The sequence below is a fragment of the Trichinella spiralis genome (genome assembly GCF_000181795.1).
Source record: "Trichinella spiralis strain ISS 195 chromosome Unknown Scfld1557, whole genome shotgun sequence".
NCBI classification, from domain to species: domain Eukaryota; kingdom Metazoa; phylum Nematoda; class Enoplea; order Trichinellida; family Trichinellidae; genus Trichinella; species Trichinella spiralis.
The window spans coordinates 523,940-536,315 of record NW_003528496.1 but is presented as its reverse complement, the minus strand read 5'-3'; the positions used below and the strand labels follow the sequence as shown (position 1 = coordinate 536,315).

Here is a 12,376-nt window from a genome sequence, read left to right as displayed (position 1 = left end):
TAAATCGGGATCCTGCGTGGGTATACTAAAAGCCTTTAAAGAATCGCTCCCCAAGGTACGCCTGCCGGCTGGTGTATCATCCGGTATTATTTCATAAAACGGTTGTTGCTTTCAGCGTACCCTACTACCCTTATTTGTCTAATAGAACCCAGCAGCCACGATTTCTTGAAAGGAGCTGGGTTGATGGCGTTTCCCATCACGTCTTGTTTATTCTTTAAGATAATTGAGTAGCCTGGTACAATTCCAAAGGCTATTTACCCACCCCGATAATTTGTTGAACCCGACTAATGCCAGCCTTTCCCAAGTTGGTTATTGGTCCCGAAATATTTTACCATTATGTACATTCCGAAAGCGGCTAGGCTATCATCGGGTCATCCCACTTTCTGCCTAAAAGTAATAAAATAAAAGCTGCCCAAGTTACCCCGTAGTGCTTGCTTCGAGCCAGGGTAACACCCCATATCAACATGCGGTCCGGGGAGGGAAAGCGGTGGCCCAGGAGCATTTTGATTTATCTATCTTCTTGTTTCTTCATGCTGTCGATATCGCGTTTTCAATCCCAGTTCACTGACTTTCCTATGTACCGCTTGGCAGAATTGGAAGGAGCAGCCCTGTACCCGCGCATTCGGAAAGTAGCCCTGAATCGCAGGTATCAGGGCTGTCTCAAAATCACGGGATGGTCGATTTCGGGACAAATTTTCACGGTCTAATTTTACTGGTCGTTGAACTCGCTATTTTATTGGACCTTCAATTCGTCGTCTTATTGGTTTTCCTTATCTAATTGCTCATTGATTCAAACTCTTCAGTTGTGATTAGCTGTAATGTTCTTCATTTCATTGGTTCAAATATTCCATTTAGGATTACGTTTCTCCAGCGTCGCCACCATTTGGCGATCAGCTGCTGCCGGTTCCGCCACCGGCTCTCCCACCGTCTGGGCCCATCGCCGGGTGGATGCCAGTTCGTTTCGGGGTCGTCGACTCCGGGAAAGTCTATATATGTCCGGCCCGTTAGTAGCTGGAACGGACTGAGGGGAACAGGTCCCTCCGGTCGCTCTTCCACAAGGGTCAGTGGTCGGGCGTTGAGACAAGCCTCTACTTCGCACAGGATGGTTCTGAGCTCTTCGTCGTCCAGCAGCACCTGCCCTAACACTTTCCATAGAAACTACTTCACAGTCCGGATGAGACGCTTCCAGTAGCCTCCCATCCATGGCGCCCCGGGCGGGATGAAGTTCCATTGTATCCGTTGTCCAGCCAACTCGTTCTGAACCTGATCCACGTCGATCCCTCTCCATAGCCGACGCAATTCGGATGCCGCACTCTGGAAAGATCGGAAATTGTCGGTCTGGATTGTCGCCGGTCGACCCAGCAGGGCCATGAAACACCGAAGGGCTTGCATCACTCCCACCGTGGACATCTATGCACGAGCTCCAGGTGGACCGCTCGGGATACCATGCACGTTATCAAGCACACGTACCTCGGAGACGTGGTCTTTCTTGTAGTCTTCACAAACAGTGGGCCAGCGAAATCCATGCCCACGTGCGCAAACGCTGGCGCCGGGGTCGTCCGGACCTCCGGCAGCGCGGCCATTCTCGGCTGGGTTGGCTGAGCCGTGGCCCAGCGGCATTGAAGGCAGCCGCGGATAATATGCCTCACGCGACTGCGCCCCTGCAGGACCCAGTAGCGCTGTCGTAGCGTGGCTAGGGTCTGGGACACGGCGGCGTGCAGCTGGCGCAAGTGACATCAGAGGATGAGTCCCCAGGTGATCTCGTGCTCACTCGGGAGGATGGCAGGATGCTTCTCGGTTAGTGGCAGATTAGACTTCTCAAGCCTGCCCCCGACTCGCAGCGTTCCGGCTTCGTCTAGGAAGGGGCTCAGAGGGCGCAAGTGACTTGGCGGCTACGTCTCCACTCGCCCTCAACTCGTCGATCTCTTATCGGAAGCCTTGTCCCTGGGCGATCCGCACCCAGTTCTGCTCGGCTGCATCCAACTCCTGGACAGTCAGGGGTCCGCTCCGGCGCTCTCCGGCGGCGGATCTGCAGTTCCTCGCAAAGCGGAGGCAAAGTGCGGTGATTCGGAACAGCCTCTCGATGTCGCCATATCTTCTGGGGTGGAGAACGTCATCCTGGGCGTGCGTCATTACAGAAACCAACAGAGCCGCTTTGGCGACTCGAGCTTCTTCGAGCAGTAGTAAGGAGTTGTGTTCAGAAGGTCTCCGTTTTCGGGGCCAGCCTTCCGCCGGCCCAGCGAGTCATCCTGGTCCCTGTCACCAACGGTTGTTTCTTGCCAGTCCCTTCAGAGACGATCTGCGGCTTAGTAAATCGGCCGGGTTGTTCTTCCCCGGACAATGTCTCCAGCACGCCGGTTCCACTAACCGTTGGATCTCTTCGATGCGATTGCGGACGAATGGCTTCCACCGACTGGCCGCGGACCGTACCCACGCAAGTGTGACCTCGCTGTCGCTCCAGCAAAACAGGGAGCGTACGTCGAGCTGCAACGCCCCTTGGACGAAGCGGATCAGCCTCGCCGCAGTCAGGGCCCCCATAAGCTCCAACCTCGGGAGGTTCAAACGTTTTACGGGGGAGACTCGAGTCTTCGCGGCCACCAAATTGACCCGAGTGGATCCGGACGCGGTTTCCACCCGCAGGTAGACCACTGCGTCCCAATCCACTCCTATCTCCCACAACGACTGGAAGAGGATCTTCGCCCGCACAAGGAATGGGGCCAGGCACCCTATCGGGTCGAAGATGCCTGAAGCGGTGCTCAGCATTTGCCGTTTCTTGTCCCCGGCCGCCAAGCGCGTTCCTTCCGGCGCTACGAACGTCAGGTGGTCGTCGTCACGTTGCCAATAGATCCCCAATGTCTTCCAGGGGCGGCCTCCCGCCCCCATCGCGGTCTTCTCTACCGGGAGTTCTCGGAGGGCGTCTGGCTCGTTGCTGGCCCATGTGTGGAGCCGGAACCCGCCCGAAGCCAGCAAGGACCCCATCTGGTCCGCCAAGCCCCGGGCTTTCGCAGCCGAGTCGCACGAGGTGGCTAAGTCGTCCATATACATGTTATTCAACACCTCTTCGGCCGCTCGGGGCGCGGACGCCTGATGCCGTCGAACATGCGAACGCACCGTCCCCATTGCCAGGAAGGGAGAACACGTCAGCCCAAAACAGACACGAGTGAGGCGGTACTTGCGAATCTTCTGCTCCTCGTCCCACCAGAGAAATCTGCAGGCGTCCCGGTCCTCCGGCCTCACTCGGATTTGCAAGTACATCTTTTCGATGTCGGCCTGCAACCCTATGCAAAGGCGGCGGAAGGATAGGATGGCCTGCAACAGATCAATCTGGAGGTTCGGCCCCGCCTCCAACTGGCTATTCAACGTGGTCCGGTTGTACTGAGCGGCTCTATCGAACACGACTCGGCATTTCTGCTCGTCGCCCACTCCTTGGTAGACTGCGTGGTGCGGCAGATACCACGTCCGCCTCGCGGGGCTCGTTGCCGGTGCTGGTTCTGCCCAGCCTTCGTCAAGGTACTGCTTCATGACTGAGGCGTACCGCACACGATCTTCCTCGCGTGCCCCCAGGCGCCGCTCTAAAGCCAGGAGCCGGCGTCTGGCGTGCGAATAGTTGTTGGGAAGGTCCGGCCGACCAGGTCCCCATGGAAGGCTGACTGAATACCTCCCCTCGTCTAGAGGGAGATCTTCCTCCAGCTTCTTCATTGCCGCGGCTCCATCCGCGACAGGATCTTCGACCGGCGCTATTCCCAGCGACTCGATCTCCCAGAATCTCCGCAGGGGATCGTCGTCGGAACCTTCGCCTTTCAACAAGAAGACCCCGGTTTCACGGGATCGTCTCCGGGCGGCTCTCCCGCACGTGATCCAGCCGAGGCGGGTCTCTATAGCCACGGGCCCACCGGTCACGAGCTGGTAATAATAGTCGACGCCGACCAATACATCCACCACGAGGGGTGCTCCACGCCGCTGTCCATCCTCTAGTACGGTCCTTGCCGGTGTCCCATCCTGGGGCTCCGCCGGTGCCGCCTGGACCTCTCCACATACTCGAGGAATCACAAGCGCCCTCACCAGAGTGCTGGCGCTTTGACGGCCTCAGCTCCCGACCGCTCCAAGTCGAAATTCCACCCTCCTCCATCGGCGCTCCGGCCCCACACGACTTCCCAGAGTCGTGAAGCGACAGCGCTCGTGAGGCCCCGTGAGCCCGAGGACGTCCGCCATGTCCTTACGGATGAAGGAGACCTCCGCCCTCGTGTCAAAGAGGCAGTTTACTAACACGTGATTTCCGTCTGGCCCATAGGCTCACGCTCGGACGGTCTGAAGACACCCCAGGGGCGCTTCTAGTTGCCAGGAGTCCCTGACGGGCTCGGTCTGACCTCGGAGACCGAGCCGACTCCGTCGTCGATGACGTGTGAAGTAGTTTATGATGCGGCTGGAGGCATCCGTCCACTCCACAGCCGCACTCATCGCGACATCCTCTCGCCAGATGTCCAATTTCTAAGCAGTTGAAGCAGACGTCCTTGGCTCTTACCATGTCCCTCCTCCGGGACAGATCCGCCTGTAGAAACTTCTCGCATTCTTCTGCCTTATGCTCCCCGCTACAGAACGGGCAGCTCTGAGCGGCGACCACCGCCAACGCGGCCGCAGGTGACTGAATGCGTTCCCCGTACTTCCATTCAGGACGCGACGGTTTCTTCGAGGGCGTCCGTTGTTCGGATTTTGCTGCAATTGATTTCGGGTATTCTGTCTTCGACTTGGTGAGCAGACTCGCCTGCCATTGGGCGAATTCCAGAAACTTCTGCAGGTTATCTTCGTCCTCGGCTGTGTCTGGCCTGATGTTCGTGTCCCAGGCCCTTATCAATGCAGGGGGAAACTTATCCTGCAACATCGGCATCAGGGCCTCGCTTGCGGGGAGGCGGCCGGCGTGCTGAGCTCTTCCAGGCGGATACGAGATTCCCTGGACAGCTGAGAATCATCGCACCATCTGCGCAGGGCTTCAGCCGTTTTCTCCGCGCGCTGAATCTTTAGAATCAGACGATTCCTTTGCAATGCCACGGTGAAATCTGTTGATTCCATCGCAGCCGTAATTTGATCCAGACGACGTTGACCTTCTTTTTCATCGTTTTCCCATGCAGCAACAGCTGCAATGTTTTCAGACGCTTCTTTTCTCTCAGCCATTGCTTCCAGTAAACTCTCATCAGAGTTTCTGGAAAAGCCATCAAAACTGCCTGCGACAGCGGACATAGAGTCACGATGGCATCCTGGAAACGCTGTAGACCCCTGACATTTCTGTCGAAGCCATTCGTCCGCAGCACCGACTTGTTCCCGAATCAAATTAGCACACTGCTCCCATTCAACCGAAGAACGAGTACCATGACGCAGTGTTTTTAATTTGTCACCTTGACATAGCAAATGAACAAGCTCAACTCGGTACTTATCGACGGCTATTCTCGACGGGAACTCCTGCAGAAGCTCCCTTTCAAGCGCCCCAGCCGCCTCTTGCGCCCTCTTTATGACCTGATCCATTTGAACGTTAGTAGCTTCACCACTAGTACTGCAACTCCGGCTCGGAGGACCATGAACCATATATCCAATTGACCAGAGCTACTACACTTTAAGGGTAAACACTCAAAACGTATGTTTGAAGCGCAGTACCCGAAAATGAACAACTAACGCAGTGCAGTAATGATAACGCCTTTCTTGAGCGAATATTTATTCAACAACAACCTACTCTTAGCAAAACAGAGATTTATATATAAAATCCCTTCCGGGTTTTGAATAAGGTCAACTGCTTGCAGCAACCGCCGTTATAGGTATAGACAATTTGCTTTATAATATTTGCATAAACTTACTCTCGTGACGCGCATCGCTATTTATAGCTGTAGATTAGTTTTTACTCAACGGATTTTACCAGTTCTGGATGCGACATATATATATATATTGTTGAGAAATCTTTTCTCAATACCTACTCATCACCATCTAAAATTCCCCGTGGTAACAAAGCATTGCTCCTGGTACGAAAACAACAGTTGCGCAACGCCAGTTGCATCCCTTGTTTTCATTGATGGAAAACAATGGAATGGCAATTAAATCATCAAAAGGTCAGCGTCCTGTAAATTATCTGCCAAAACTCTGGTGGTCAGTTGCTAAAAAAGCGTCAAACTGAAATGTGGCTGACAGCGCACCTGTTCAGACTCCGGCTAAGCTGCACAGTCTAAGGGATGGCGTACCCAAGCCGATTTCTTAACCGTTTACTGGCCGAATTAGGTTCCCCTTGCGTAAGGGCTATAATATTTAAAAAATGGCTTAATAAGAAGGATCTAAGGTACATGTGTTAATGCCACCTCATTCTGATTGAAACAATGTACTTTTTTGGTATGTTCCCAAATGGGAACATTGGCACTTGGGCTTAACAATTTTACCAATAATTCAATATTAAAGGTTTCATACTTCACGTCACATTGTGGATAATATAAAGTTATTTCTACAGTAGAAACATATTGATAAAATTATGCTAAGCCATGATAAGACGGAAAACAATTTCGGTGTAGCCTTTTTCTGCACTGAACACATTCATTTCTGCAGTTTCTTTGGCAAACTGCACATCGTCCTTGGGCACATGATTGGAGGTAGTGCCCGTACGAAGTCCGGAGTCTTATTGGTAAGTGTGACCGTGGTTCTGGGTGGTTTCTTACGAATGGCCTCGCGTGCAATAAATGGATGGTGATTTCCCGGCGGAACTGTAAATGTGACAGCCGGTCATTGCTTGCTGTATGTAGCTCGATGTGCAATTTCCAAGCTGCCACTACGGCCATATTCAACGCATGTGAAAATAAATTCCACCACCATTTTCTTGATCTGAATTTCGGTCGATAAGTAGATAACACTTTGTCCATCACATCCACACCACCCATATATTTGTTGTACTGCCGTATGATGTTTGGCTCTGTTATATCGACATGTTTCTTCTCAGCTTTCGAATATCTTTTTACAGTTTTAACCAGAAAATGTGTATGATAATTGGATGCAATAGTTACTGCAGCGTTGTCATTCCATCGGCACACATACATTTCTCCATCACATGCATGTTCGAAATATCCTCGGCATTTTTTCATTATTACTTCCGGCTTCATAAGGGGCAGTTGCGTATTCTGGCATTTCGAATTGTACCCGTAGCCTTTATTCGTCGTCACGTCGTCTTCATTCACAATTCGATCGCTATCCACGGTAACGTCTACCTCACCACAGAGGCATCACTTCATCTAAATCGTCTTCCTCAATATGCTCCTCATCAGTCAGGTGCCATCTTCACAGGGTGGTAACTGACAAACTTCTGCATTGATTTGGTCTTCTGGGGGTAAGGTCTCTAAATAGTCTATAGCGTTTTCCAACGTGAGAAATCTCGAAGCCATCACCAACTCAAATAACGACAACTTTACAGAATGGCAGTAGGGCTGTAGTCTAAGTGGGAACTGAGACAACAGAGCCGACAGCTGTGAACAGGCCTTGCATCATTTGGCCAAAGTTGACCGAAACTTGGATACAGCTGTCTCCAACAACAACCAAATAATGAGAAAGATGGAACAAATGAATGTGTCAGTTGTTAGAATAGAGGTGTAAATCTCATCATTTATGTTCGCTGTGACCAAAAAACAACCTCGAGCTGTACTTATACTCAAAGAGGATTTGGTGTAAAATACGTGATTTTTGTTAATGCCAAGCGCCAATGTTCCCAATTGGGAACATCAAACTTTCCAATCATCCCGTCAGCTGCCACATAATTATAAAATAATAAAATAATATTTATTTGATAGACAGCTTCTTCTTCTTCTTCATTCCATGTTAATTATATGCAGCTCACACCAATTTTTTAAATAAAAATCTAACTAAGAGCGAGACAGGTTAAAAAAGTCGAAAATTAGCATATTTTAGGGTCCATTATCTCAGGAAAGCGTGGGTGTAGATTAGCAGAATGGAACTATGAAATAAAACTCAACAATATCTAAACAACAAAAAAAAATTGGGTGTGTTAACCTTCTCATCACAGAGATATTTGGCCTCAAATATCATGTTCCCAAAAGGGAACATTGGCATCTAAACGGTTAATTGCTTTTCATTTTATCTAGATCGCCAGATGCGGAGTGACGCCAAAAAAAAGATATATATACGAGTGAGGAGGGAACAATACACGATTTCCAACACATACGAAGAACACGGAACCGGCTGAACTACTTTCTGTCGCTACATCATTGTTGTTACTCACTATTTATTCTGAATAAATAAGACCTCAGTCACACCCGCCTCGTTGATTTTCTACAATTAACCTATACAGTCCACTACAAGAAAGATCTTCAAGTTTAAATAAAAGATTTCCTAACATATATATATATGCAAATCCAGCAGACAGCACCGAAGTACACCTCAGGGAAGACACCGAAGTGCTGCCGGGCAGAGACTGTTAAAAAAGGCCGTGTTCAATCCAACTGGACGTGGCAGTTGAGTTTCGCTAACGGAGTCACTGGCTCTTCTCAGGCTTAGTAGCGCTATCGATAATTCAGGAACAGCGGTACAGGGAAACTAAGATTTATTCAGAAGAATCGCACAAAACAATTACATACCAACACAACACACCAGATCAGGTTTTTCGCTCGCGTTCACTATCGCCTTCGCACGTGCCTATTACGTCACCAGCTGCCAATCTCCGGTTACGGTAGCGGATGCGGATGTTCAGGCTCAAACGAAGGGAGTTCTCAACAGGCTAAATCGCTTTCGGTAAGAAGATCCGCGAAAGAAGTACGTCTGACCTTTAGTCCTATTTTACATACTAATCGTTGTATTCTGTTGAATAAACAGTTCCTATCTGTCGAGAGAATTGTAAGGAGCCGCACTCTCGGGCGGGATCATTTGTCACCTGAACCGGACTATTATCACTAGGGCATGGTTTTTAGTCGTTCGTGTAAAATTTCCGAATAATGAACAATACAGTTTATAAATCGCGATTAATCGAATAATTCGGTTAACTGTATTCATTTAGCTAAATGAGTTACCCCTTTTATTTTAGCTTTGCATAAAATATGAAAGTAGTGTAGCGCCGTTGGGCGCTCGATTGATTTGCACCATTTGTAATGTAGAGAGCTTATTGTAAACAACGGAGTACAAGAGACTGTAATACCAAGACAAATAAGACGGGACGCGCACGCCGTATGACTGACCGCCAGACACACAATGCCGCTACCGCCCCACGCTGGCCTTTCTTTTCTTGTTACCGCCGGTTACCCTTCAAAAAGGAATGCTCCCACTTCGTCTCACTTATGTTCCCCTTCGGTCCCACTGTTCACTTATTGGTCGTTGACCACGCTATTTTATTGATTTAGTCATTATTATTATTATTAGATTTAGTTATTATAGTTACTACGTAACTTTAATACTAATGACGTAACATAAAAAATGGTAATATTTATTATTCCAAAATTTTATTGTCTGTTTGAAGTTTCGTCATTCATTGAAATTTTGTTTATTTAAATATATTATTGTGGTGAAGTTTATACTTTTTCATGATCAGCATTCCCGAAAATAATTTTTATCATTATTCTATATTTAATTGTACCAAAATGACGTTATATCAAATGTGATAGTAATTATTCAGAAAAAACAATACAAAAAATATGTTAAATAGTAATTTTTATTTTTCACTAGCCAACAGCACTAACAACAACAATAATAAACAACATATCAGTGAACGACATTAACAAAGTGGTAACAACGACAAAGGAAAAAATTAAATAATGCAATACAATGAAATAAAAAACTAATATAAATAAGCGGTGGTCAGGGGCATTCTTATCTTCTTCCTTGTTTCTTCTTCGGTCTATTACCGATTTACCTCCTGATATATAAATCTGCTCCCACTTTTTGTAAATAAATGTTGCCTGTTGAAATTTATCTAGATTGGATATTAACTTCCGGGTGTAATGTCAGAATACTGAATAATCTGTTTGAAAAATCTGGAATGATGTAATAACAATTCAAATTTCCGTCTTACAAATGGCGCTAATGCTTACGTTACGCGTTAGCTCGCAATTTTACTGAATTTTACGCATGATTTCACGCATGTCTTTGTCAAACATTGTTCGCGTATCTCGTCATATCACATATGTTGGTTAAGGCGATTTTAATACAAAGGGAAAATACACAATTGACAAATTGTTCACAGTTGCAGGATTCAAGCTCAACCAAGGAGTGACTACTACTAAATTATTAACATCTGATTAATTTCTTGATTTTACTATTGATTCTTGATTTCTGTTTAAATCTTTCTTGTTTGCAATCCAAGAATTTTACTTTAATATTCACGAAGTTTCTTTCATTACGAAACATGCATATATGTATTTTTATACATGTCGATTAGTTATGCTGTTTGTATGAAAAATCCTATTTGACGTTCATACATTTCATATATAATACAGTCGAACTTGGTTAAGTGCACATTGAATAAGTGCTTAAGATTTTGGCCGAAAAAAATTTCCTGTATTTAATTAAACAATAAAATAATGGATAAGTGCATGGAAATTCTTTCGAAATTCCATGCTCACTTATAACCAAGTTCAAATGTAATTTGAAATGCAACATCAAACAGATCAGCTACATCATAAGCGCTGCTTTTGATGCGGAATGTTTAAATATTTCGTTATAATTAAAATATATACATTGAAAGGTTGCAAATGGAAATGAAAACAGATGGCAATTTAAGTCTTCACCAACGCACTAGTCGGTTTTGTTCAGATTTTGAAATAGAAAGTTTAAAATTTACACCAAATATATAAATAAATTTGTTTTTTGATTTGTAAAATAATATTGCAGATTTTTTACTTAAATAAAATATACAAAGGAAAACAATAACACTGACGAAAGAGGTAAAAACTTTCTGAAGTTAAAAGTAAAATTCTTTGATTGCTATCAGGAAAGATTTTCATAGAACAGTCAGACGGAAATCAAAAATGTAATTCGATGCTAACAAATTATCAATTGCCATGCCTAGTTTAAGCTGACAACTGCAGCTGTGGAGAATTCATCACTTGTTGATTTTTCCATTGTATTACAATCGCCTTTAGCTAATGATCAGAATATTTTCTGACAAAAGGAAAAGCATTTAATGCATAAATTTCATTTAATTGCTAGGTGAAACGTAATTTATCTGATGAACTCAGATAAATGAGTGTAAAACACTTTGAAAACAGAAAGGAAGCGATGGACAGCACGAAGCAGAATAGCAGTTAAAGCAGCTTCAAATTCACTCTGCAGTGGACATCACGTTCTTTGATGTTAGCATTCGTGTGCCATTTGTGTGTGATTAATTTTATTCTGTCAGTATTAACAAAAGTCATTGGTACCACAAGGAATATCAGAAGTTGATCTTCGATTGTAGATAAAATGAGAAATGAAAACCAAATGTTGTTTCAAAATGACTATATAAAATGAAATTCAAAACTGGCAAATTTATTTTCATTTTTGATGCTAAGTTTGAGTTCAGTGCTTTGCGTTGCAGAGTTATTTGAATCATTTTCTATTCTGTTCCTTGTCATGGCTCAGTGCCCTGAGTTACATCTTGTACCAAATCGTTGCGGGATTTGGTCCAATTGGGTGGTATAGTAGGCAGGATATATAAATTAAAATGTGCCCGCAAACAGAAATATTGGAGATGTTCAAAAGTATGCGCTGAATGTACAGCATGTGTTCCTAGTAATTAACAATTACTTTACTTTTGTATAGGATAAATAAGGCTGCGGGGGTGCAGTGTGGACAGATTTAGAAATTCCGGCTGGGATCGATAGAAAAGATCACGTTGAAAATTGCCGGGTAGATGAGCACATAGCCTATATAGACTGATGGCAACCGTAAAAACTTGGGGTACGGATGGTACATTCAAGGTTGTACCTCAATGATATCAATAGCATTTTACCATCCATGCCTTTGTGGCGAGTACGCTGGTGCCAGTAGTCTGTTGCTATGTACGGTTATAGATATTGGCAAATAAGAGTTTATTTTTCTAGCTTCAATAAACAAAGCGGCTGTCCTTAGCGTCAATCTTTATCCACAAAGAATAATTCGTAATTTTGAAATCGCCCCGATGCCACTTTGTTAATGTCGTTCACTGATATGTTGTTTATTATTGTTGTTGTTGCTGTTGGGTAGTGAAAAATAATAATCACTATTTAACTTATTTTTTGTATTGTTTTTCTGAATTATTACTATCGCATTTGATATAACGTCACTTTGGTACAATAAAATATAGAATAATGATAAAAATTACTTTCGGGAATGCTGATCATGAAAAAGTATAAACTTCACCACGAATAAAAAATTTAAATAAACAAAAATTTCAATG

The 12,376-nt window shown here is 45.6% G+C and overlaps 3 protein-coding genes across 3 annotated transcripts; 2 read left to right on the top strand and 1 right to left on the bottom strand.

The window, feature by feature from the left end:
* Window positions 1-115: 115 nt before the first annotated feature.
* On the top strand, window positions 116-391 carry Tsp_04631a (conserved hypothetical protein; the record flags this gene model as incomplete). Its single annotated transcript, XM_003369158.1, has 2 exons — window positions 116-205; window positions 229-391. Coding segments are annotated over 2 exons (253 nt in total), but the record flags the coding sequence as incomplete, so codon positions are not given.
* Window positions 392-838: 447 nt separating this feature from the next.
* On the bottom strand, window positions 839-7,106 carry Tsp_04630 (zinc knuckle protein). The gene is made up of 5 exons (XM_003369157.1): window positions 6,687-7,106; window positions 4,973-5,595; window positions 4,268-4,823; window positions 2,268-4,020; window positions 839-1,314 (listed from the first exon to the last, which is right to left on the bottom strand). Exons 1-5 carry the CDS (start codon window positions 7,104-7,106, stop codon window positions 839-841), a joined length of 3,828 nt encoding a protein of 1,275 aa, XP_003369205.1.
* A 4,556-nt stretch (window positions 7,107-11,662) lies between these two features.
* Tsp_04629 (conserved hypothetical protein) lies at window positions 11,663-12,133 on the top strand. The gene is made up of 4 exons (XM_003369156.1): window positions 11,663-11,699; window positions 11,771-11,847; window positions 11,873-11,987; window positions 12,042-12,133. Exons 1-4 carry the CDS (start codon window positions 11,663-11,665, stop codon window positions 12,131-12,133), a joined length of 321 nt encoding a protein of 106 aa, XP_003369204.1.
* The last annotated feature ends 243 nt before the right edge of the window (window positions 12,134-12,376 follow it).